This window comes from Tiliqua scincoides, chromosome 13 (assembly GCF_035046505.1).
Source record: "Tiliqua scincoides isolate rTilSci1 chromosome 13, rTilSci1.hap2, whole genome shotgun sequence".
Lineage (NCBI taxonomy): Eukaryota > Metazoa > Chordata > Lepidosauria > Squamata > Scincidae > Tiliqua > Tiliqua scincoides.
Window position 1 is genome coordinate 3,243,466 of NC_089833.1, and position 27,004 is coordinate 3,270,469.

At 48.5% G+C, this 27,004-nt stretch overlaps 1 protein-coding gene across 1 annotated transcript; it reads left to right on the forward strand.

The window, feature by feature from the left end:
* Positions 1 to 8,209: 8,209 nt before the first annotated feature.
* Positions 8,210 to 23,898, forward strand: CARHSP1 (calcium regulated heat stable protein 1). Its single transcript, XM_066640676.1, has 4 exons — positions 8,210 to 8,285; positions 18,014 to 18,191; positions 20,264 to 20,386; positions 21,577 to 23,898. Exons 1-4 carry the CDS (start codon positions 8,231 to 8,233, stop codon positions 21,737 to 21,739), a joined length of 519 nt encoding a protein of 172 aa, XP_066496773.1. The 5' UTR covers positions 8,210 to 8,230; the 3' UTR covers positions 21,740 to 23,898.
* The last annotated feature ends 3,106 nt before the right edge of the window (positions 23,899 to 27,004 follow it).

Below are 27,004 nucleotides of genomic sequence, written 5' to 3' on the forward strand. Positions count from 1 at the left end.
CTTAACCATTCAACTTTTTCTTCACAGCACAGGGGGACAAGTGAAGCGGAGCCACCATAGTTTAAGCCCCACTGAGGCTGAGATGCAGAATGGAGCAGGGGCAAAGGGTTGGAGGTGACGGAGCACTCGTTGGGACAGGGACCTAATGCCATCTTGCCCTGTGTGGGACTTCTGCTAGTTTGCAAAGGGCTTGCTGTGTTGTTACTCCTGTCATAAGCATACACATACTTTCTGCCAACTCCCAGGAATGTTTACTTGGAGGTATGTTCTATTGGGTTCAATGGGACCTACTCCCAGGTAAGTGTATACAGGACTGCAGCCTTTGAGATGGCAATGTCATCAGCATTGGCAAGGATAGTTATAGGTGATATGTGACCACCTTGGTTGGTTGATTCAGGTAGGAGTGTGGTTGTGGCTCTGCACAGAAAAGCAGTCTGTGCATGCTCAGAGGCACGCTAATTGTCTCAGTGTGAGTAGTGACAGTTGAACCTTGGAGCTGGGGTTGAAATCTCCACTTCAGTTGAACCGTCCAGGGAAAGCTTCCAAAACAGCTTGGTTGGTCTGCGCTCTGCTGCCACCTAGAGGCAGAGGTCAAAGATTTAGACAACACTACTGAGAAGGTGTCCCCAAGAGTTGCCTGTTTGACCCTGGAGTGGGGGGAAGAGACCCTCCCTTCCCTTGCACTATGACTCTGATCCAAACTCCCCAAGTCCCACAGCATGTCTCTAAAAAAGACTTTGGGAGCTCCAATCCCTCAACTCCCATGGCCATAAATATTGTGATTACTAGTACTTGAGGTCAGAGGGTGATTGGTCCACAAACCAGGAACACTCAGAAATCACATGGGATCTTGGGAAAGCTAGGCATTCCCAGGGCACCCACTCCCAGGTACCCGCAGTTCACAAACACAGTCTGTGTTGTCTTTTTTGCAACAGATGAGTCCTGCACCTTCACCCTTGTGCTCACTTTGCAGACAAGTTTGCTGGGCCACAGCGAGCTACAGTTCAACAATGGAGGGAGGCAGGAGGAGGGGACTAAGCAAGCCTGTTTTCTTTGTTGGGGCACAGACCCGGTGGTGTGAAGGGGGGATATCCTCCATCAGGATAACTTCTTTGTATCACCTTTGCTGACATCATAGTTGAGACTGGTGACTCTTGGCATCTTCCATCAAAATTTGTGGAGAGGTGGGCGTGATGCCCTCAGCTTTAGAGGTTGCCCCAGGCAGCGGTGGATGTGACCTTGGGTGTTAACTATCTCAGGCTCCCTCCTGCACCTTTGCCCTTTCCACTAAGGTGGACTTCCACGGACCACACCCCCTTCTTGGAAAAGGTGCTCTCCAGCATACGTAGATGGTGCGACGGAGGTGTCGGCTTGTCACTGTCCTGGATTATGCCCATTGCGGTTGCTCCGATGAGGACTTGCTTTCAGTGGTGTAGCTAATTATTGTGTAGCCCTGTGCCAAGCTCAAAATGTTGCCCCGGAAGTGATGTCACAACCGGAAGTGACAACTGGCTTTTTTAAAAGTGAAAATTGGGAGGAACCCACCTCCTCCCTCCAGCAGCTTGCTACCTACTTGCTCTGCTACCTCTCCCCAGTCAGTGGCATAGCTAAGGCATCTATCTGCTACCTGGGGTTTAAGAAGATTTGTACCCCACCCCGACAAAATCAAATTAAGTAAATAAATAAAAGTGTGCCCCTGATAGATTCAAGACACTTTGTTGGGGTGGAGGATTATTCTTCCCTTGCTAAATATAAGAAGTGCCCTTTACTCATTTAGCAGTGGTAACTGTATTATGATACATAAGAACATAAGAACATAAGAACAGCCCCACTGGATCAGGCCATAGGCCCATCTAGTCCAGCTTCCTGTATCTCACAGTGGCCCACCAAATGCCCCAGGGAGCACACCAGATAACAAGAGACCTCATCCTGGTGCTCTCCCCTACATCTGGCATTCTGACTTAACCCATTCCTAAAATCAGGAGGTTGCGCATACACATCATGGCTTGTACCCCATAATGGATTTTTCCTCCAGAAACTCATCCAATCCCCTTTTAAAGGCGTCTAGGCTAGACGCCAGCACCACATCCTGTGGCAAGGAATTCCACAGACCGACCACGCGCTGAGTAAAGAAATATTTTCTTTTGTCTGTCCTAACCCGCCCAACACTCAATTTTAGTGGATGTCCCCTGGTTCTGGTATTATGTGAGAGTGTAAAGAGCATCTCCCTATCCACTCTGTCCATCCCCTGCATAATTTTGTATGTCTCAATCATGTCCCCCCTCAGGCGTCTCTTTTCTAGGCTGAAGAGGCCCAAACGCCGTAGCCTTTCCTCATAAGGAAGGTGCCCCAGCCCCGGAATCATCTTAGTCACTCTCTTTTGCACCTTTTCCATTTCCACTATGTCTTTTTTGAGATGCGGCGACCAGAACTGGACACAATACTCCAGGTGTGGCCTTACCATAGATTTGTACAACGGCATTATAATACTAACCGTTTTGTTCTCAATACCCTTCCTAATGATCCCAAGCATAGAATTGGCCTTCTTCACTGCCACCGCACATTGGGTCGACACTTTCATCGACCTGTCCACCACCACCCCAAGATCTCTCTCCTGATCTGTCACAGACAGTTCAGAACCCATCAGCCTATATCTAAAGTTTTGATTTTTTGCCCCAATGTGCATGACTTTACACTTACTGACATTGAAGCGCATCTGCCATTTTGCTGCCCATTCTGCCAGTCTGGAGAGATCCTTCTGGAGCTCCTCACAATCACTTCTGGTCTTTACCACTCGGAAAAGTTTGGTGTCGTCTGCAAACTTAGCCACTTCACTGCTCAACCCTGTCTCCAGGTCATTTATGAAGAGGTTGAAAAGCACCGGTCCCAGGTACATGCAAATGAGAGCTGACTCATATTAACATAACACCTTATTGGTTTCATGCTGTATCATGATAACATGTCATTGCAACATGTCAGTAACATAATATGTCACTGGCTCTCAGAACAATCAGTCTCATAGGTCAGTTTTGAGTTAAGAAAATCCACTTTTTGTTCCTTAAGGCAATAGTTTTCATTTTTCTGGTTTATTGGTCATAACTTTTGATAGAATACAGATATTCCAATGGGGTTTGTTTCATTGCATTCTGCATTAAATTACCTTTCCAATGATGTATAACCTGTTGGTATTATTCATACATACCAGAATTTTGGTCACTAGTGTCAAACTCAGCTTGTTGCCACCCTAAAGCTTGATGCCTGGTGCAACTGACACCCCCTGCACCCCCTTAGCTGTACCATTGCTTGCTCTCTTTTCACATGTGCTTCTCTGTCTCCAAAACTCCAACACTCTCAGCTCATTCTCCATATCTGGCTGTGGCAGCTCGGAGCACAGCAAGAAACTCAAGTGGGGCCCATCTGCTTCTTTTGCACTTAGACCAGACTTCCTTCACTGAAGCTCTTCAAGCAGAGGCTGGACAAGCATCTTCCAGAGATGCTCTTAGAAGGACTTCCTGCTACAGGCTTTGGACTGGACTTGATGACCCTGTAGTCCCCTTCCGACTCTATAATTCTATGACTGACTATTTTTTTGTCCACTTTGGTCTTGCTTCTCATGGCTTGGTTTAATCATTTTATGACCACCACCCATCTCCTGTATCTCTGTTTCTGCAGCCTTGCCAATAAACTAATCCACCTGGCTGGCCCACTGGATATGGCAGCGGTGCTTGGCTTACCGCCTCAGGCATCAGGAGGTCTTGGGCCAACCCTGCAATCCACAAGAGCCGAAACACACAAGCATACTACAGACTTATAAACCACACACAGCAAATATGCAAGCTTCACTGCCAACCTAATAAACCATCCAACGCTTATATAAAAAGAGCAAGACAGAGATTGTCCTGTTAATGTATACATGAAACACTCAGATCAAAGGTTACTACAGAATCTTTTGAGGCACAGCCTGTTGCATCACGCCTGGGCCTCAGACCCCAGTTCCAGGCAAGCTAGGCTGTTGCCATGCGCCGGCTCTCAGTGCGCCAGCTGTCAGCTCCTGGAGGGTTCTACAGCATTGTCAGCACAATTAGGTATAATGGTCAGTTCTGCAGTGAACGCTCCAGGCTTCTCCCCTCCAATCGCCTCTCTCGGCAATGATGAAAGCCAAGGGGTTCTTGAATTGCGCTGCTAGCTGGTTTGCTTGAAAACCCCCTTCTCTGTCCCAGGAGTCAAGTATTTTCCTTGGGAAATTTTAAATATCTCTGCTGCTGTGTAATTATCGATAGCCCCAAACTAGTTGGCCAGCGGAACTATCAGAAAAGGGTTCTTCCACTAATTGTTCTGTGCATTTGAATCCTCTATTTTGGCAACAGCGAAAAGAACCCAGCCCCTGTCAATGTGTCAAGGACTGCAGTTTCAGATTTTTCTCTCTCTGAGAAAATGCTGTGTTATTTCTGTTATTATAATTAGATGTTTTAATTTTGGGAAATTGCCTTGGAAAGAAGGACAAGAAATGTTTTAAACAAATAAATGGTATATACTTCTCTTTTATGAATATAAGAACATCAGAAGAGCCCTGCTGGATCAGGCCCAGGGTCCAGCTTCCTGTATATCACAGTGGCCCACCAGAATGCCACAAGACCACAAGATACCACAAGACCACAAGAGGAGCACACAAGACCACAAGATACTTGCATCTCGCTAGCATTCTATTTATGCTCACATCCCCCCTGCTAAGGCTCCAGGTTACAATTGGGTTTAACTTGTGCCACGTTATTAAACGCAGTGACCAATTTTTAACACATGAAACCTACTGAACTCGCCTTCCCTCCCTCACCAGTCTGGGGGCCAAATCCGATCCAACTTTCCAGCCCTGGTGTAGCAGTAACCTTTTGGGGGAGGGTAGTTACGGAGTCCTCCACAAGGTAAGGAAACATTTGTTCCCTCGCCTCAGGGCTACATTGCAGCTACACCGGTACTGAAAAGTTGGATAGGATTGGGCCCTGGAGTAGGTGAAAAAAAAACTGCCACCCTTGGCCAATTCAGATGACAACAAAAAATGACACCCAGCCCTCCTGATGAGCAACCAGCTAATCTCAGACCCCTCAGGGCTTATAACTTGTGATGGAGTTTTCCTCCAGAAATCTGTCCAATCCCCCTTTAAAGGCATTTAAGCCAGATTCCTTCACCACATCTTGTGGCAAGAAGTTCCACAGACTAATTATACTCTGGGTAAAGAAATATTTTCTTTTGTCTGTTCTGATTCTCCAGACACTCAATTTTAGTGGCTGTCCCCTAGTTCTGGTGCTGCGTGTATTTTGTAATAACAATGGTGTGACACATAGTTTTTTTGTGGGGGTGGCCCCCACGCTATCCCTCAAGGGGTGTCTATCAAGACACCTGCCCTCTATTTGTGTGACTTGTACTCCTGTCTTGTTCATGCTTCCTTCCACTTGCCAAAAAGAAGGCAAAAGAACTGAAGTTATGAGATGTCCAATTATACCAAAACTTTCCCAACACACCTGAAAGAGCTTTTATATGTCTTTCTTCTCCTCACCTTTTATGGAAGTGGAGTGGCTTCTATTAAGGTATTTTTCGACTCTGTGCCTCTGTTTCCCACATCTCAGGTTTGAAGAGTCTAACAAAAACAGGATAAACATAAGCCACAACTTCACACAGTTTTGTTTTTTTAACCCTTACTTTGCAAACAAAAGGAACCTTGTGCCACCGGCACTCTGGCTACTGTTGTGATCTGGTGCTGTTGAAAATAAATAGCTCTCTTTGTGTTGCCCAGCACACCGTATATATACGTGACAGTATGTGCCTGGGCAACCCCAAAGAATGGGCTAGGACAAAGAGAAGTCCAAAAGTTTTCTGACATATTTCATCGGTTTCTGAAATATGTGGTTCCCCCTTTGCATGAAACCCCCCCATGCCCCCTAGAGCCCTTTCAGAACTGAAAAACTTGTCCACACAACCAGATTTCTGGAACCAGAAATATATTCAAGTTTGGCAGAACTTGGAGGAAAAATCCCTTTGGGTTGAAATATTTCCAGAAATATTCCAGGGTAAACATAATTGGAAGTTATAAGTGGGTGGAATTGAGAGGTCCAGTCCCTCTGTACTAGTTTTAAGACAACTTCTGGATGATTTGCTCCCTTAAACCCATTTTTGGCCGGCCCACAGGTGTACGCATTTGGTCATTGTTGCGTATATGCAACATTGGGCAGAAAAGACTTAATGGCAATGAACCATTATTATCTGATGTGGTTTTAAGGAAATACTTATGTCTGATTTCTGACCAAAGCTTTTCTTCCCCTCCTTGTAAAAGGGTACTGGCCGGAGTGTGTATGATCTGGAGCAAAACTATAACTGGGGAAAGAGTTAGACCCCTTATTCCTTTCTCTCCCCATCATTGTCCCAGTCCAAATCAGGGCCCCACATGCTTGGATTTACAGACACACTACAGCCCCATTGCACCATCTGGGATCAGTTTGTTTGATCTTCAGGAAGAATAAAAAAAAAATAGTGTCAAACTAGTTTCATACCAAGGGAATTCATGGGAATGCCTGCTGAGGGCCGGAAGTGATGTCATTAGGCAGAAAGTGATGTCATTATTCAAGATTTGGGAGAACCAATTTTCATGTGGACTGCCCTTACAGCAGTAACATCTAAGCACTGATAAGCCTCTGAGGGCCGGATAAAAAGCTTCCGCGGGCCGCATGTTTGACACCCCTGGTATAACACCTCTGTATACCTTTCATTATGAAGCTCATGGTTGGGCAGCCTCTAGGCCAGGCCAGACCAGAAAGACATGGGTTCAAATCCCCACCTACAGCCTATGCCTTGGCAGGCCTATCTATCATAACCATCTATCATGAGGTCTAGAAAGAAAAAACATAAGAACAGCCCCACTGGATCAGGCCATAGGCCCATCTAGTTCAGCTTCCTGTATCTCACAGCAGCCCACCAAATGCCCCAGGGAGCACATCAGATAACAAGAGACCTGCAAGGCCTCCTGGGAATTGTAGTTAAGGACATAAGAACAGCCCCACTGGATCAGGCCATAGGCCCATCTAGTTCAGCTTCCTGTATCTCACAGCGGCCCACCAAATGCCCCAGGGAGCACACCAGATAACAAGAGACCTCACCCTGGTGCCCTCCCTTGCAGAGTGATAGGTGTCATTAGTCTGTGGAACTCCTTGCCACAGGTTGCACATAAGAACATCAGAAGAGCCCCGCTGGGTCAGGCCATAGGCCCATCTAGTCCAGCTTCCTGTATCTCACAGCGGCCCACCAAATGCCCCAGGGAGCACACCAGATAACAAGAGACCTCATTCTGGTGCCCTCCCTTGCATCTGGCATTCTGACATAGCCCATTTCTAAAATCAGGAGGTTGCACATACACATCATGGCTTGTAACCCGTAATGGATTTACGCCCTCCAGAATGGTAATGTAATCCCCCAGAAACTTGTCCAATCCCTTTTTAAAGACGTCCAGGCCAGATGCCATCGCCACATCCTTACCACAGTAAGGAGTTCCACAGAGCTATATTTTATTTATTAATAATTATTGATTAACAATTGGGGTCCTGTGCTCCTGAGGTGCTAGAGACCTTACAAACAGAACGTGTGTGTGGACACCTGCTAGACCCTCCTTACAAATGGAGTTCAAGGACTGTCCCCTCAAACCTTTAGAGTCATTCCAGGGTACCCAGAAAGCTGGAGAACAAAATGTGCAGTGAGGGGTTTCCAGGCCAGACATAAGCCTCCTTGGCATTAATAAATCACACGCCCTCTAGTTTTAAATGTAATAACAGAGTGCTTAAATTAACCACACGCAATCAACTGAGGAGGGTTTTCAGCTTTTATTTTGCCGTGTCCTACATTTGGGAATGCCTGGTCCTCTTTGGAGGTTGTGACCTCTGGTCATCCTGACCAACAAGGCTCAGAGTGGTCCTGGGTTCAAATCTCTGGGGGTTGGTGGGTGGGTTAGGCACTCTGCACGTGCACAGAGGCACTTTTTTCCCTCCAGAAGCGGCTGATCCGAGGACGTCACGACCATCGGCAGCCCTGCCACAGCGTCTCTCCCAGAGGCGCAACACCAGTGGCCCAGTCACCAAAGGCGCCCCCCAGCGGAGGAGCTGGTGACTGCGGTCTCCGCCCCGCTCCGCCCCCTCCCCGCCCAGCCCGGGGCGGCTCCCCTCGCAGCCCTGCCCACCGCCGGGAGGGCGCGATGGAGGGTCCCGCGAGCGCGGAGAGCAGCAGCAGCAGCTCCGTGGAGGCGGCCGGTGAGTGTCTTGCGCTGTCCAGGTGCGCCCACCTGCGCGGGGCTGCGGATCGGGCCAGGGGAAGTTGCAAGGGGGGGTCTGGTGCAGAGAGGGGATCCCGTGCAAAAAGGGGTGGGGGAGACTTGCTGCCCCCCCCCCGCAAGGAAGGTCGTGAAGTTTGCAAAGCCAAGTTGCGATGGAAGTGCCTGGGAGGGATTTTTCCCGAAGGGGCTCGCCCCCTCCCCATATGCAAGAAAGACCCGACCCCCCCCCCACCAGCCTGCCTTCTACTGGGGAGGGGGAGAGGAGAGTGCCTGCAGGCAAAGGTCCACGCAATACCTGGGGGGGGGAGGGTTGCAGCGTGTCCACAGGGCAGCAGCCCTGGCTTACTCGCAGGTAGACCCCCCCCTGAGTCCTTTGGCTCTGGCTACGTTGCAAGTCAGGTGTGCTGACTTGAGAGCCACAGTCCCATCCTGGGCGTGTCTACTCGGAAGTAAACCCCAGGGTGCCCAACGGGGCTTGCTCTTGGGGAAAGTGTGTATGGGGTTAGAAGAGCCTCAGCTGAATTCCTGGTCTTGGGGGGGGGGGGGGCACAAGTACAGGACAGTTAAGTCAGGGTTTTTGGTTTTATGTGTGGGGTGGGAGGGGATATGGGGCAGGGGCTTGGAGATGTCCCACAAAGGGGTTAAGTCAGAATGCCAGATGTAGGGGAGAGCACCAGGATGAGGTCTCTTGTTATCTGGTGTGCTCCCTGGGGCATTTGGTGGGCCGCTGTGAGATGCAGGAAGCTGGACTAGATGGGCCTATGGCCTGATCCAGTGGGGCTGTTCTTATGTTCTTATGGTAAGGAAATCAAAAGAGAGCCTGTGGAAGCCAGACCCTTGTGCATGCTTACTCCAAAGAAAATCACACTCTGTTAAAGTGGGGCCTGCTTCCCAGGCCTTAGATGCATTTTGCCAGAAATAAAATTCCTTGCTTGGACTTTGGCAAAAGCACAAAAGCCCCTTATACTGGTCTTGTATGTAGTGTGTGTGTGTATTTTTCTTTAAGTCATAATATTTTCTTGCTAGGTGTGTGTGACATTTTTGGTGCTTGCACGAGGGAGGGGAAAATCTTGCATTGCAAAAGAGGAAGGGGGGAGTGGTCCACCAGCGCCCCATTGGGCAAAACATCCGGTCTCGATTGGAGGAAGAGTCAATCATGACTTGGAGGAAGAGGTGACAAGCCTGCAATTTCCTGCTCCTCATGGGAGAGTTGCTGCTTTCAGAAAATTCTTCTCTGGTGGCACACTTGTGCCTGTGAGTAGCCATGTGGTGGGCAGAAGACCACCTGGTCACTGAGAAGACTCTGCCTGTTGAGTTTTGGCCTGTAGAAGGCCTGCTGGACAGCAGCAACCGTGTCTCTGAGTACATTCCAAAGATCTAGGAATCAGCCCACGCCTTCTGTCCTTCCACCAAAGAGCTGAGGATGTGATTATCCTCCAGTTTCTATTCTCACAACAACCTTGCGAGGTTGGTTAGGCCGTGAGTTAAAAAGTGGCCTGTGAGCATGGATTTGATTGCAGGCCTTGCATTGTCGCTGCTGGCTCCCTGTTTCCATAATGCACTGCTGATCTATGTTTAACAACTACATTCCTTCCCAAACTTTTCAGTACCCTCTTTTTAAAATGACAATCTGTCGCAACCCAGTGGACCAAAAAAGATAGAAAGAAATTTTTTTATTTATTAAGAATAATACATTATTTATTAATAATAATCAGGGTCCTGTGCTCTCAGGGCTGTAGAGACTCAAGGCTGTAGAGACACACACGTAGTATGTGTGTAGGCATTTTCTAGACTTCTCCTAAAAATGGAGTCCCTAGAAACTCCCTAGGGACTGATTCCCCCAAACCTGTCCCCCCTTTCCAGGGTACCCAGAAGGCTGCCCAGGAGAGCAAGATGTTCAGCTAGGGACTTCCAGGCCATACAAAACTTGGTTCACCCGTGATCTCTGGCACACCAGTTACTCGAGACAATGGGACATTTTTTTAATTTGGAGGTATAAAGATTACTTCATACCGCAGGTTAGCAGCTACCCATTTTCTTCTGCAAATCAAGGAAGGGGGTTTGCAAAGTTTTTATTTATTCATTTTTCACATTTTTATACATATTTCCTTGAAAGAGCTCAGGGCAGTGTACACAGCTGCTCCCTTCCTTCTTGTTCTCACAACAACCCTGTGAGGTAGGTGAGGCTGAGAGAAAGTGACTGGTCCAAGGTTACCCAGGTAGCTTCATGTCTGAGGGGGAATTTGAACCTGGATCGTCCAGGTCTAAGTCCACCTCCCAAACCGCTACACCACCCTGTTTTTAAATGTGTCAAAAACATCCACTAAAAATCAACTTGTGACCTACTGGTGGATCCTAACCCACAGTTTGGGAAACACTGTACTAGGCTATCCTTACAGCAAGTCTTAAAATGGACTGGTGTTGTTCCCGCATTGATAGGGAGGGGATTGAAGGACAATAGCTTGCATGGGACAAATTGAGTTTTTGATTGACCACTGCCTAGGAAGGGTTATGAAAAGTAGTACTTTTTAATACTTTGGCATTAGTAGGTGCCAAAGGTTGTCACTCATCCTCTTCGTCCATTGCAGAATTTGAAAAGGAAGAGGAGGAAGTAGAGAGGAGAAGAGAGTGATGGGCTAGATTAGACATCTTCCAGGTGATGCTCTAGCTCAGGAGTGCCCAAACCCCGGCCCTGGGGCCACTTGCGGCCCTCAAGGCCTTGCAGTGCGGCCCTCAGGGAGCCCCCAGTCTCCAATGAGCCTCTGGCCCTCTGGAGATTTGTTGAAGCCCGCACTGGCCCAACGCAACTTCTCTCAGCATGAGGGCGACTGTTTGACCTCTCGTGTGAGCTGTGGGATGAGAGCTCCCTCCACTGCTTGCTCTTTCATGTCTGTGATGCAGCAGCAGCAGCAAAGGAAAGGCCAGCCTTGCTTTGTGCAAGGCCTTTTATAGGCATTGAGCTATTGCAAGACCTTCATTCGTTCATATAAGTTCATCTTTAATATATTCATTTATGTAAACTTATGTAAATTTATTCAAATTTTAAATGTAAAGTAATTCTTTTTTTTCCCCGGCCCCGACACAGCGTCAGAGAGCTGATGTGGCCCTCCTGCCAAAAACTTTGGACACCCCTGCTCTAGCTTATCACTTGCCTCTCCATGGTTACTATTTCTACTCCATTTTCTCTATCCTTTTCAAAGCTGGGGGCACAGAAGGAGCTTGGATCACTGGGCCCCACCACCAAGAAGGCCATCTCACTACCTACCACACACCTTAAAGGTACCCAGAGTTGGGCCCCTGAAGAAGGGCTCAAAGTTCAGGTAGGTTATAAAAGAGTAGACAGTCCTTCAGGGACTTGGACCCCCAACCTTTACTGCTTGGAAGGTCAAAATTGGCATTAGGACTGGAAAGTACAGGAGGTCATTTTTTACTGCTGAAATGCATTTAATTGGGGAAGTCCCCTTCAATAGCCATATTCGGTAGTCGTAGTTGGAACCAACTGAACAGTCTTCCATGGCCGTCCCACATCCAAGGCATTGCAGTTGTCAAGCAACGCCGATACTTGGTCTGTGGCAATCGGTTGCGAGGCTGTCTTTCTACTTAGCCCCAGCCCAAACCTCTGCGGCTACGTGATGAGGGGCTGCGCCCCAAACCTCCTCTAGCATGTATCCACCACAACCCCCAGCTGCTTCCTCCCTCCCCACAGCTGTCTACTATTCACCCCATCTCCATGAGGGCTTTCTCCCTCCCTCCTTGCCTGGTGGCAGGTGGTTGCCATCCCCTCTGCCCCCCGCCCCCGCTTTTCCTTTTGGAAAAGCAGAGGGTGCAGCAGGTCTGAGAGGAAGTGCGAGGAGTGGGAAGCTGGAGGAGAGAGACTCTGCTCCTCCCCACTTCCTTCATCTCAGAAGTCTTGACATAGCTGCCACCAGGTGAAATGAGGCGGGTGGTGTTGCAGGAGGACAGTGGAAGCCCAGGGAAGAGGCAGTCTGTTCTGACTGTATCTTCATGGAATTGTGGAAGGGACTTTCAAGGCCACCTAGTCCAACCCTCTGCTTGAAGCAGGAAAATCTCTGGACTAGAGCATCTCTAAAAGCTGCCTGTCCAGCCTTGGCTTGAAGACTTCCAGTGAGGGGGAATGTACAACTTCCTTTGGCAACCTGCTGTGTTGTCAAACTGCTCTTACCATTAGGCATTTCTTCCTTATAGCCACTGAAATCTTCCCTCCTGCAACTTAAGCCCATTAGAACTAGTCCTACTCTCTGAGTCAGCAAAGAACAAATACTTACCTTCTTCCACACGAAGGCCCTTTGGGTATTTGAAGAACGCAACAGAGTCTTCTCCAGGCTGAGTGTGCCATGTTTTGTTTTTTTAAAATTTATTTTCACATTTTTTTATACTGCCCTTCCTGCAAGTAGCCCAGGTTGGCACATTTGGTTCCTTCCTTCCTTCTTGTCCTTATAACAACCCTGTGAGGTAGGTGAGACTGAGAGAGAGTTACTGACCCAAGCTTCATGGCTGAGCAGGGATTTGAACTCATCTCTTCCAGGTCTAACTGCCATCCCATCCCTCAAACGTTCCACTTGGGACTTGTTTTCCAGACTCCAGCCATCCTTCTGTGAACCAACTTTCAGTGTGTGTGTGGGGGGGGGGGGGGATGAGTCTCTCGATTAGCAGAGGTGTGGGTTGCCTTTGTGGCAGTGAAACAAAATGTCTCCCTGGAGAAAATCTTAGGATGACTTGTTTGATTAATTGCTGCTGAATCACAGAAATCTTGGAGCTTTGCTCTCCTTATTAAGCTTTCTCCATTCCTGAAGGCTCCAAGTAAGGAACAATATTTTTCCATGTTCTGCTTTTTCAGTAAAGAAGAGGACAGACCCCTGCCCCAAGGAGCTCACAATTGAGAAGTAGATGCAGCATGAACAGAGGAAGGGGAGGAGAGTGATGGGGGGTGGTGGAAGGTGAGTTTTGGGGAGGCAAATAATGGAGGAGGTGGTCCAGGAGGGAGTTCCAGGCAGAAGGGGCAGTAAGGTAGAAAGGGTGGAGTCACTGGAGGGAGTTGGAGAGCTTCATGCAGTTGGTGAAGACAAAGAGCCCAGAGTTTTGTGGCTGGCGCATTGCACACAGCACACTAGATGCTGTGGATTCAGTCTCTGACATCTCCAGTTGAAGGGGCCTTAGCAGAGCTGAGAAAGATCCTCCTGAGAATGCAGCTGCCAGGCAGGGTGGACTGCACTTGACTACTTAGCAGTCTGTGGCGGAGGTAGGATTTGAACCCAGGTCTGACAGGTCCCAGTTTTGGGTTATGCTGGCTGTGCAGGGCAGATGAAATACTGTATAGATTGAAAGCAGATCAAGTGTTGAAACTGTTGGTGACATCATTTTGGATTACAAAACAGGAGGGCTGCAGAATCGAATGCCTCTGGTGAAAGGAGGGGGAAAAAACCCTGCTTGCAGAAAACGAGCATGTCAGGGAAACCATAAGGACTATGGCTGGGCATTTTGTAGCTGTTTTCTTATTGTCAGTGCTGGTATTGTGATATCGTTGCAAAGTTGTGGATTCATATCTATGCTGAAACCGAGAAAAATATTAGGTTTTAATTCTGAACTTTTTCATCATCCTTGTGTGAAATCTTTTTATGAGGGTCCTAGAAGACTTACAAGCTGGTTTTTGGCAGCAAGCTTGGACATTGCTCATAAGTGGAAGGTAATAATCCGTTTATGACTGGCTGGTACATGAAGACCTGGAATTTAGCTTTGATGGACAAACTGACTGAACGTCCTGTTGGGTTCGTTTGTGGATAAATGATTTGCATCTGTTTCTTGTCTGATTCTGCAGTTCCAGGTTGCTGAAATCAACACCAGTCTTTTGGAAAAGTCTTAATTTCTGTGTGACTTTTGACTGTAATTTTTGGGCAGATTTTTCCATATGGATGTTTGAGCTGTGGTAGAGATATTGCAGTTTATGATCTCTTAGGTTTACAGTTTTATGTGTTATTTTATGAGATCTGTTAGAATGCTTTCTCTGATTGAAAAGCAGATCTCCCTGCAGTTAGAAAACTAGTTCAGCAGGAATGACTAGAATTTTCCCTGATGTGCTAGTTTTCTACTTCTGTTTTCTTTAATGGGGAACAGTCAAAAATCGGTACCTCCCACTTGCTGTGATACAGTCCATTTATCCATCTCAAGGGCCTTATCGGCTGCATCCACCAAGAGACATTTCACCTAGTTGACGCTTTTTTCTGGCTGTGCTCTTCTTCCTTTTAGAAAGCAACCTGGCATATAGAAATGAAGTTGCAAAAGCTTTTCCCAACAGGGAACCGGGAAGGCTTTGCTTGCGTAATTTATTTGTGTTAATTTGAAGGCACAGGAGAAGCCTGCCCCCCCCCCCCAAGGTGGCAACCCTAGGAGAAAGCCGTTTTGCAATAATGGTATGGCTCAGGAAGGTTGAATGAATGAGTGTTCAGGGCTTCAGTTGTAGCTTTGTCAGTTGCAGCAGTTTGGTTGTCTTTGATCTCCAACATCGACCCAGGTTGCTGTGCAGGGCAATACTTGTTTTCCTCTTTCTGTTGCCATTAACAGGCTTGAGATGCCTGCAGGGAATCTGTTCTCTTGGACCTTGCCTTGGGGAATTGTGCCAAGAGGGGAACAAAGATTTTAGTGTTTGCCAAAGTGCCAGTTGTGTTTCGTTCCAGGCAAGCAGGGCAGAGGGCAAGGGAGGTGGATAAGCGGGCAGCGATTACTTGAGCCAGCATTTAGATCTGTTGTGATTGCACGTAAATAGTTTTGGCAGGCTGGCAGCCTCTAAAGAGAGAAGAAAAAAAAATTCCCAACACATCCCTCTTGACCAAATGAGGGTCAAAAGAGGGTCATGACCAAAAACCACTATATGTTCACTACATGCTGCGTACAGGGTGCTGTAAATTTGTACCCCAGTGTGAGAAACAGATGCTGACCTCGTCTGCTGGAGTGTGTGCAAACCCTGCGTTTCAGCAGCTGCCAACCTGAGGCCCCACAAAAGCTCACAGCAAAGGCAGGAATTGATTGTCATCATTCCTCTCTGTCCTGAGCAGCTCTTGTCCAGGGTATACATGTGCTGTTTTTGAACAAGAAGTTTCCATCGATAACTGTTCAATCACCTCTCGCCAGTAAGATTCAATTGTCTTACAATTGTCTGGTCCCTTCTGGCCGCTGTGCCAAATCTGTCAGCTTTCTGGGTCCAATCATAGCTAGCCAGGTAGCAGATCATTCTGAAACCTAATCTGGTCTTCCAGGGTGTGTCGACTGCCCCCCAGCTTTGTGTCATTTGCATATTTGGGAAGCATCTACTTCAGGGGTGCTCACACTTTTTTGGCTCGAGAGCTACTTTGAAACCCAGCAAGGCCCGGAGATCTACCAGGGGGGAAGGAAGCGTCTGACAGACACCCCCTTTAATGTATGGAGCCCCTGCTGGAGTCTAGTCAGTTTCGTCAGTTTTGTTGCTGCATGCCTGAAGAGCAGCTAAAGTGTCAGTTTCAGTGTCAGTTTAGTGTCAGCTAAATATGTCAGTTTCGTCTTGTCATTAGAGGAAACTGACATATTAACAGTTTGGAGAGACAGGGCTCCGCGATCTACTCATTTTGCCTCGCGATCTACCGGTAGATCGCGATCCACCTATTGAGCACCCCTGATCTACTTGATCTTCTCACCCACATCACTGATAAAGATACTGAACAGAAGAGGGCCCACAATGGAGCTCTGGGGCACCCCACTTGATACCTCCCTCCAGGCTGACATGGAGCCATTTGTTAGCACTTGATGGGAACAGCTGTTCAACCAGCTTTGAACACGCCTAACTGGAGTACTGTCAAGCCCACCTTATTTTATTTAAAGTAACCTGGTGTTCCCTTCCCACCTCTCTGTCTTGAGCTATGACGTCCTTGTCCATCCCTCATTAATGCATCAGTTGTTAGAAGTCAGAACGGTAGTTGGAGAAGACAGAAGCAAAATAGAATTGGAGCGGCTCTGCCTTCTCTCATTCATCCAGGACTGTCTTCTGCATGCAATAGGCTACCTTGTCCTTGTCCCTGTTTCCTTGTCCTTTCTTGTCTTGTGGACAGAAGAAATAGCTGTGTGGGAGCAAGGAATTGGGAAATCCTATTAATTCTTGAGCTCTTTTTCTTTTTGGGGTCATTCGTCCCCATCCTCCCCCCCCCCCCAAGCATTCCAAGGACATTTGGAATGATGTATTCACAGTATTGGTTTGTCTGTTGCTGCAAACATTTCTTGTCATTTCGTGTGGAGGGTGGGAGGATCTGGAAATGGTGATTTTAGTGTTTTTTGTATCATCAAAACTTTTTTAGTTATCTTAGGGCACAATCCTAACCAACTTTCCAGCACTGGCATAGCTGTGCCAGTGGGGCATATGCTGCATCCTGCACTTGGGGGGCAGTCATGGAGGTAAGGGCTTCAAGGTAAAGCAATGTTTGTTCTCTAACCTTGGAGTTGCATTGCCCTTAGGTTGGTGCTGGAAAGTTGGTGAGGATTGCAGCCTTTGGTATCTTTAGTGTTCCAATGCATTGGGCAGTTGGCTTAATAAACACACCAAATTTGTGTGTTTATTAAGCCAATTGCCTAATGCAGTGATTCTTAAACTCTTTGGGAATCTGAGAACCCAGGGTAAGTACTAGCGGGGGCAGGAACTGGGATGGGGGGATGTCCCGATGGTTCCGCAGGCACCCAGGTGCATTTACACTTACCTGGGGGGACTGTACAGCCTCACAGAAGGTTCTGGAGGCCTCCAGCCCCCTCTACGAGCAGTGGGCTCTGATGTCCTCGGTATCTATGGAAGATGATCCGTTCCAGAACCCCCCATCCCAATGATACCAAAACCTGTGGATAACACCCATTTGCTTGTGACCATTTACTTACGGTGCTTATGCCCAGGACAAGTGTGCAGTAAGAGCACACTTCTGGTTTTGGGAGTTCCGTGCCCCGCTGCTCCAACTGCAAATTGGAAGTGGGCTCCAACTGCAGGTCGGAGCCCACTGTAACAAAGGGGAGGTTCGTGGAGGGGGCTGCAAGCCTCCAGGACCCTCCGGGAGGCTGCATAGTCACCTCAAGTATAAATGTGCCTGGGTGCCCATGGCACCGGGATCTCTGCGGCACTGTCAGGGCACCCATTTATGGTTCACTCTCCTTAGGGAGAAAGTGACCCTTTTAGATGCCAGTGGTGGGTTGCGACCCACCACTTTGAGAACCTCCAGCCAAATGCATTGTAATAGATGCTGTATCCTACAACAGGGTGGATGTGGTAGCAGCATAGCTGTTGACGCTATGCCAAAAAATATTGGCATTTTTTGAAATCCTCAGACCAAAACTAAAATCAAAATAGTCAGAAAAACACAAAATTGTTTGAAGTTTGTTAACACACTGTTAGAGCGTGTTATCATCTGAGTGTGATGCTGCTCCCAGAGTTCTGCTTGGAGTGAGAGTGGAAGTGGGTCTCAAGCCTCCATGAGATTGCCCCTGCTTTTGGGTGACTGCAGCGAGTGACCTGACAAAGTCTGTGTTGATATGCACGTGGGTCTCCTGTGATTTTCTGTCCATCATGAGGAGGACCGGACATGTCCATCAGAGGCTGGTTCCGGTCGCCTCCCCCAGGGCAGGTTCTTTGGATTTCACCATACAAATCTTTGCTCTCTGAACCTCTGTCTTCCCTCTTGTTAGGTGTTTCTTGCAGTCAGAAAATGTCTTCGGAGCCAGCTTCTTCTCATGAGCGTCCTGCTTCTCCAGGTGCCCTTCGGCTCCCAGAAGGCCGCCGGACAAGAGAGCGGTCCCCTTCTCCGATGAGAGGCTACCTCATCCCTAGCCCGCTTCCAACGCGAAGGACCAGGACAAGTTCAGCGTGAGTATTGAGGGCAGTTGTGTTAGGTGGTATTCTGGCAGCCAGAGGACATTGTCACCACCCTTCCTCCCTGCTCAGGATTCAACTTACGCTTTACAGTGTGCTGTTCACACATAGTGCCGGGGGCCCTCCTTATCCACCGGCCCTCCTTATCTGTCTGTGGATTTGAGTATCTATGGAAGCTGAGCCTGTGGTTGGAGGACCTCAGAGGACCTTGCAGATGTGACTGGAAGGCCCTTCTGGTTCACCCTGGCAGATTGCACCTGGGAGACTTCTGAGACATGGGACTTCTTCTGAGGCTGTGCATGACATCCGGAGGGTCAGCCCCCCCCCCCCGAATTTCATTATCCATGGGTTTTGGTATCTGCGGGGTGGGTGGATCCTGGAATGGTCCTCGGTATCTACGGAAGATGATCCGTTCCAGAACCCCCCATCCCAAGGATACCAAAACCTGTGGATAACACCCATTTGCTTGTGACCATTTACTTACGGTGCTTATGCCCAGGTCAAGAAGCCATTCTCCTCTCCTCTCCCCCCCCTCACATTGTAGGTGGTCGTTCAGATCAGTTATACTTCCCAAGGCATTAATAAGCTGTCATGTGCTGGCTGATCCTTCAAGAACCGGAGCCTCATATCTGGAGTATTTGACGAGGGATTAAATTCTTTTTTGTTGCCTCATTCGCTTAGTGCCCAACACTCTGCAAGTCTTGGTGGCGGCTTCTTCCAGTCCTGCAGCTCCTGTGGCTATGATCTGGTGACCAGAGGGGAGCCCCAGTGACTTAATGCCAGCCAGCTATGTCACAATAGCCCCTTGGTCCAGAAACTCAAAAGTGAGGAGGGGGAGGGAAGTGGTGGGCGAGAGGGAAGGTGAGCAGACATGGGCCTGAAATAGCTTCAAGGCCCCCCCTCTCATGGTCTGTAGTAAGTGTGTGCCACCCCCCCAGGTCAAACGGGCTCTTCCATGGCATCGGAGAATCTCTGGTCCAGTGCATCAAGGTGAGGGAGAGGGGGGCCCACCTGCACATTCGTGTGAATAGGTTCCACTCTACTCTACCAGATCAGTCACTTCCATGTTCTTGCTTTCCTCCAGCAGGCCAGCGTAGCCAAGCGTAGCCAAGCGGAAGGCAGTGACCTGGGGCTGACCTGCTGGTTCCTGACAGCAGTATTTAAAAGGCTGTCCTCTCTTATCTTTTCACCCAGCAATGTGCTGGCTGCTTCCTCCATGTGCTCAAAAAGGAAGAGGGGGTGGGAAAACTCAGGAAATTTGGAAGAGAAGAGAGCAGTGGGCTAGAGTGTCTCCAACTTCTTTCTTCCACACTTTGTCATTCTGCTCTGCTCCCCATCACTCTTTTTGAATTCGGAATTTTGGGAGTCAAGTCCCCCACTTCTGGAGGCAACTCCTTCCGCTGACCTCATGAGATGGTCTTGTGGAGCCCACTAGCCATGTCTTGTGGTCCAACAGGAAGTCGATAGCTTCCCTAGACTTGCTGACCAAAACAAACAGAGTTTGTTGAACACCAAGAAAGCTGTTAATAAGCAGCTTGTGAGCTGTTTGGTTTGGTGGATCATGAGCAAAGTAGGCAGTTTCAGGAGAGAATTGGACCAGGATTCCGAAAGATGGCCTCCTCTCCCAAGAGCCCACCTGTTGGGCCTGGACTGAGGAACTCCATACCCCAGGAGATGCATCTGGTTCCACTTTGATTTTGTCCTGATGCCTTGACTTTCCTGGTTCTTTGAGGGTGTGTGAATAAGTCCTTTTCTGAGAATGCTGCTCCCATTTTGTTATATCCTGTTACCCAGTGCTGCACTCTGTACTTCTTCAGCGCCTCTGCAGACTTGTGGCACACACATGACCATATATTTGAGATTAAGCATGGATTGTTAGCTGGGTTTAGTAGAGATGGTGCTAGGCTTGGCACAAGGCAGAGGAGTAAGTTGGGTCAGACGTGGTGCTTGTGGTCTGAGGACAGAAGCGTTGTGTCCCTTTGGACACAAACAGGGACTGACTTGTTTTGATCTCGCCTCCTGCGAGATTTTCCTCCAGACCCTGAGCTTCTTTTTATCTCTCATAGGACAGTGAGAGCCACTGAAGGACCCACCTTCAAGGGTGTGTGTAAGGTCTTCTGCCGTTCCAAGGGCCACGGTTTCATCACCCCTGTGGACGGAGGGCCGGACATCTTTGTGCACATTTCGGAGTAAGTATGTGGAGGGGGAGAGTTGAGTTCAGATCCTCCCCTGCTGCCTGGTGCTAGCTCTCCATCCTCCAGCTCAGGCAAACCTCCATGTATAGATGCAGTAAAATTAGCTGGTACGGGGAATAAGCACCACAGCAAGGGTTTCCAAAGTGTGGGTCGTGATGCCTTCGGACATCATGGTGCACTCCTGGACGCCATGGGGTGTCGCCAGTGGCCCCTCCTACCTGTTCTCCTGGGCTCTGCCATCTTGGATCTCATGAAATCTTGTGAGATTTGGGTGTCACCATCTTGGATCTCATGAGATACAAGATGGCGTCGTCCCGCTGAGCCAGGCAGAAGAGGCTGTGGGTGTGTTGTGATCCAGGTAACAGGGCCTGGGAGAGGGGGGTAAAGGGGGTAATTTGTACCCAGGCCCAGGGTCAGAAAGGTGGCCCAGGAGCCAAAGGAGGGGCCCAGAAAGTTCCTGGGATCTGACACTTTCCTATCTCGCCCAAACCCGCTGCCTGTGCATGGTGCTGGGGCACAACCACAAGCTTGCAGTGTTAACTGCTGCTGCAAGCCGTACATGTGGGGCTCAGGAATGCATCCATGACCCTCCTTTAACACAGTGTCTAATCGGGGAGGAAACTAGCCTGCCTCAGTCGCTCTTTGGCTTGTGGATCCCATAACTGAAGGAGTATATAGAAGCTCCGCGACCTGCTGTGGGGCTACAGCTGCTGCAGAAGTTCATTTTGGTTCATGCATCTAAATATGATGATGCTAATTTTCTGCAATGGATTATATATATTTTAAAGACGTTAGAGAGACTTAGGAGTGTGTTTGGTTTTCCGTATTACTTTATCTAGCTGCCAGTGCTGCATGGTTGGGTAGACCTGGGTTCTGCATCAAGAAGCCTAGTAGACCTGGGCTCCAAAGACTATTGTGGCTGTTAGCACCTTCACCCTACCCTATTTTGCCCACCGTTCTTCCTGCCCCATTGCCCCCCTCCCCCTTTGGGAAGGGGCCCAAAAGAAACTTTGTACCTCCTGATAAAATTCCTCTCATAGGCCCTGCCAGGCAAGTTTGGGAGCCAAGGCACTTGAAGGCGGCCAGTGCTTTCCTGCTCTCCAAGACTTCTGCTGCCTTGATCCAGACGGGTCTTTGGTCAGCTCCAGAAAACCACTTCTTATGCATTGATGTGTTCCCAACAGCATTGAAGGGGAATACGTCCCGGTGGCTGGCGACGAGGTGACTTACAAGGTGTGCACCATCCCGCCCAAGAACGAGAAGCTGCAAGCTGTGGAAGTGGTCATCACCCACCTGGCGCCTGGAACAAAGCACGAGACCTGGTCGGGGCATGTGATCAGCTCCTAGAGCAAGCCCTGCGGCCCCCCTGAAACCGTGTGGCCCTGGGGCTGCCGGGCTGCAAGATTGTTCAGCAGCTGTGACTGACTTCAGTCTGACAGACGAGTTTGCATATTGAGTGAGGTGAAACGTCCTTGTAACAGGGATCCAAAGGTGGCTGAGATTAACCAGAGTTTTGCTTTTGTTGTTAATTACAAATGGAACCCAGACAGGCTCAGCGCTAAGAGCTGGTGGTGGGAAAGATTAAATCCACCAGCTGGGCTCTCTGCTCTTCTGTAGCTAGGCCAGGGGCTTAGAAAGACCCAGCCAAAGCATGATGGGATAATTGCATGAATGCCTTTTTCCGATGCACCAGGGCGGAGAGGGACTTGGCTGTTAGCCCTCAGCTCTGTAAAAGATTTGCCTATTTTAGTGGCGATCATGAATGAGGAAATCGATGCTAACGTACATAACCATGCCTGGGTATAAAATTCCATGCGTGATGTGTCTGTTTCGCACTCGGGGCTCACAAGCATGAATGATGACAATGTGATCAGTTCTCTTTTCCCACCGGTTGGTGGTTCTTTTGGCAACGATTTTAGTGGAGGGTGTTTGGATTCGTGAGAACGAAAGGGTCTTTGGCCTTTGGCAAGCCACAGGTGGTTTTGTCAGCCAATTTTCTCGGTGCCTTCTGGGGTTTTTGGCCCACGTAGACGGAGGGGAAACCCTGTTTGCATAAATGTTTCACTTCTCTCAATTTGTGCCTGAGATTTTATAGAAGCTCCAAAAACAAAAAACCCAAAAGCTTGCCTTGACTTTTCAGATGTATAAACATTTGATACACAAGTTTGGTGACTGCTGTGTGTGTTGGGGGGGGGGGGATGTTAGTGATTTGGGCCCATGAAAATGGCATTCCACTGGTGTGTTTAAATAACATATAAAATGCATTGTTGGTGTTCATGCCTCCCAGTGTCTACCTTCGAACCAGGTCAAGCCTTGCAAACTTCTAGAGACACAACAGCGATGTTTGGACATGAATGGCGGACCATGTGTGCCCCCCCCCTTTGTTCTTCCAGGGTGGTGGTTGTGGGTTGGCCGTATTGACTGCTGGACAAAGTCCAAACCGTATCAGAGGATGGTCAGGCCAACTGATTTTTTTCCTAACCTTTTGAGGGTGGGAGGGGAAGGAGTTAGTGTCTCATATTTCTCTCCCCCCAGCCAGTCTGGGGGGAGGATCTTTTGCCTGTGTGCTGCCAGTAAGTTTGGAAGGGCATGGAGCCCCAGTGCAGGACTTCCTCTTTGTGCAGGAAGGGAGGAGACTAAAAGTTTCCATTTCTGGTTTGTCCCCCAACCACCATTGCTAACCTCAATTTGACGTTGTGTTCACGAGCAAACCCTGTTTTGCTAGAAACTGGATATAGATGCTTTGAATCTCCTTCCTTCACACCCGGAGGCAGGGACGACCCTGTGAGTATCTGTGAGTTTGAGCTTACTCATGCTTTTAATCTCCAAACCATGGTTTGCCATTATGTTCACATGCAGCCTGCATTTTATTATCACAACTGCTGGTGTCTGTGCTTATTGTAGCTTCTGGCCACCAGGATGGTTTGTAGCAAAACTGTATTTCATTTCAAGATTAGTTTTTTTTGTCTAATAGAAAATGTTGTGTACTGATTGTGTTTTTTCTTAGACTCTAAACCAGTGATTTTCAATTTTTTTCATCTCATTGCACACTGACACAGCACAGGTCAAGGCACACCACCAGGTATTTTACAATTGACAAGGCACACCATGCTGCTGGTGGAGGCTAACATCTCCAATTGGCCCTATTAATAAATGACCTTCCCCCAAATTCCTGCGGCACACCTAAGAACATAAGAACAGCCCCACTGGATCAGACCATAGGCCCACCTACTCCAGCTTCCTGTATCTCACAGCGGCCCACCAAATGCCCCAGGGAGCACACCAGATAACAAGAGACTTCATCCTGGTGCCCTCCCTTGCATCTGGCATTCTGACATAACCCATTTCTAAAATCAGGAGGTTGCGCATACACATCATGGCTTGTATCCCGTAATGGATTTTTCCTCCAACTACCTGTGTGACACAGTAGTTGAAAATGGCTGCTCTAAACAGTTGGATTTATTGGGGGGAAGAACAATATAAAGATTGGAATGAAACTTTCAAAATGGTGTTGAGATATCTGTGTCGGTGTGAATTAAAAGTAGCACCTCCGTTTCATTTAATAGCCGAGAATCCCAATTTCAGAGAGAACCAGACACTTTTGTGTGTGTGTTCTGATCTTCTCAGATGTGAAAGAGTTAAAGTGATATCTTTTAATAGGCAGTTGGAGTAAGTGAATACAAGCTTGTGGGTGACCCAGAATTCTTTAATATAGGAAGCAGAAAGATGGTGAGGATTTTTTTTTCCTTCAGATTAAGCTGTGATTAAGAAATGAAAATTATTTTATTGATGTGTCAGTGATGACCTGTTGATGTGGCTGATTGAAGCAGTTGCTGCAAGTGGTGGGTGGATGATAGTGGGGCATTTCTGCCTTCTCCAACATTAACCCCTTCCACTACCTGTATACAAAAAGTGAAGAGGAGAATGGTAAGCTAGACCCAGGATGGTAAATTCCTCCAGGGGAGAAGAGCAGCTGTGGAGGTGGGAGCTGACTTACCTCTAGGTGCCTTGTTCCAGGTGGTCATGGCCCAGCACATGGGGTTCACAGCCTGTCACACAGGGTCTCTGAGAGGTATTTTATCTGGGGTACAAAGTTTCTCTTGCGGCCCTTCCTTTCTCCCTTGGATTGGAATGTGATACGATCATTGGATCTTGATTTCTACAAATGACGATATATAAAACTATGGGGGCTTCTACAGCATGTGAATGTGGGTCTTCATCAATAGATGCAAACATTTTCTGAGATCCCAGGAAATTTTTGGCTCCCCTCCTTTGGATCCCAGACCCCCTTATAAAGCTGGGGCCCAGATACAGTGTACCCCCTGCACTCCCTCCCATGGGCCCTGGTGAGATTGGAAAATGTCAGATCCCAGAAGATTTTGGGTTCCCTCCTTTGGCTTCTGGGCCCCCTTTTTTTTTACCCCAGAACCATGTACAGTTTGCCCTCCTGTACATTCCTTTCGTGGACCCTGCCACCACACATTGGATTGTGACCCACAGTTTGAGAAACTCTCATCTAGCATTTGTGGGATTTGAGACTGCAGCCCAAACAGTGGTGGGTCTAAGGATACATGAGGTGTCTTGCAGACTCCAGTGATCATGGCTTGCAGATTACCCTTTTCCAGCCAGAAATACTGGGGCCTTCTCCCAAGCCAAAGGAAGATTTCTGATTGGTGTTGGGACAGGGCGAAGGGGGAGTTCCGTGGCTGGCAAAATTGTTGACTGCAACCAGGGCTGTGCCTCTGGTTTCTGCCTGCGAGTATTCAAACAGCAACACTCCCTTTTGTGAACTCCTGCTTGAATGCTCAAAGCATCCCTAGGTGCGGTGCTGGTGATCTCAGTGGAAAGGCAGCAGTGCATGGTGAAGGGCAGTCCCGCCAAGTCAAGGTTTCTCATTGTGAGGAATCTGCTATCTTATGTCCTTGGTGTTACTGTGGTTGGGTTGGTGGCAATCACTGTTGCCTTCTCTGTGCTCATATTCAGTGGGTCCTCCTTATCCACAAGCCCAGCATCTGCGGACTTGACACTGTGGCTCCTGAGCCCGCACTGGAGGGCCTCAGAGGATCTCCTGGATGTGACCAGTAGTGCCTTTCAGTCATAACAGGGATGTGTTCTGAGGCTCAGGAAGGTCATGTGTGTCCTCCCCATGCCTTAGAAGACCTCCTTGATGCTTCTGAAAGACACTTCTGATTTGCCAGCAGCTCCCCTGCCCCACGGATATCACCCTCTGGAATTTGGATACCAAAGACCCCCTGTAGTATGTTTATAGACTAGCATTGGTCACTTTGTGGACAGGCACAGCTGGCTTTGGGATGCCCCCTGTGCCGAATTGGCCGACTGAAATCTAGTGAAGTTTTCCGCTCCCCAGAGAGCAAAGACTTCTGGAAATGTCCCAAGTTTTAAGGGTTCCTGCTCTGCTGGTCTCTGGTTTGTTGTGCCCTGGAAATGGGAGGAGTGTGCTGCCATCTAGTGGTTGCGAGAGGAGTGCAAGATCTTGGTTTCTTATTCCAGGGGTGTCCAAAGTTTTTGGCAGGAGGGCCACATCGTCTCTCTCACTGTGTCGGGGGCTGGGGAAAAAAAACTGATTTACAATTAAAAATGTACATACGTTTACATAAATGAATATATTAAAGATGGAACTTATGTGAATGAATGAAGGTCTTGCAATAGCTCAAGACCTATAAAAGGCCTGGCACAAAGCAAGACTGGCCTTTCCTTTGCTGCTACTGCATCATAGATGTGAAACAAAAAGCAGTGGAGGGAAACCCACAGCTCATGTGAGATGTCGAACAGTTGCCCTCACGCTGACAGCAGTTGCTTCGGGCCAGTGTGGGCTCCAACAAATCTCCGGAGGGCCAGAAGCTCATTTGAGACTGGGGGCTCCTTGAGGGCTGCATTGAGAGGCCTCGAGGGCCACAAGTGGCCCCAGGGCCAGGGTTTGGGCACCCCTGTCTTATTCGAACACATTGCTTGAGGACAGAAGGCATGGAACCAGCAGAAATAAAAGATTGTGAATGTACTATAACCCTAGTCAGCGCTCAAATTATGGGGCGGCGGTAGAAGGTGCTTGGCTTCTTCACCTTTTGGTATTGCCCCCAGCTACTGTTTTTTTAAGACTACATAGTGGCCACTATTTGTGTCAAATCGGGAGGAGTTGTAGTAGAGATGTGGATTTCACAAAAGACCTACTTTCATTTCCTCCCATAACTCACGTCTTGACACACACTACATGTGCAGAAGATTGTAGCTGGGTGATCTGTGTTTTGGTTCCAGTGCCTTTCTAGCAATTCCCAGTCCTCAGAGCTGTACAGTAGGCCTTTGGAACCTGCAGGGGATTGGTTCCAGGACCCCCTCTGGATACCAAAACCCATGGATGCTGGAGCCCTGAGGTAAAGGCACGGTCACGCTGCTGCAATGACTTATTATGAGGTTGCACCAGGCCCTCAGCCCACTCCATTGGCCTCTGTCTATGACTTCTGGTTTGCTTCTGGGGGTATTCTGAGGAGCGTGGAGACCAAAGTAGTGGGCCGTGTGCTCCCCCCCCCCGTGCCTCGAACACCTCTTGGATGCAGCCAGAAGTTGTGGATGCAAACCTTGGAGGTCTGATGCATG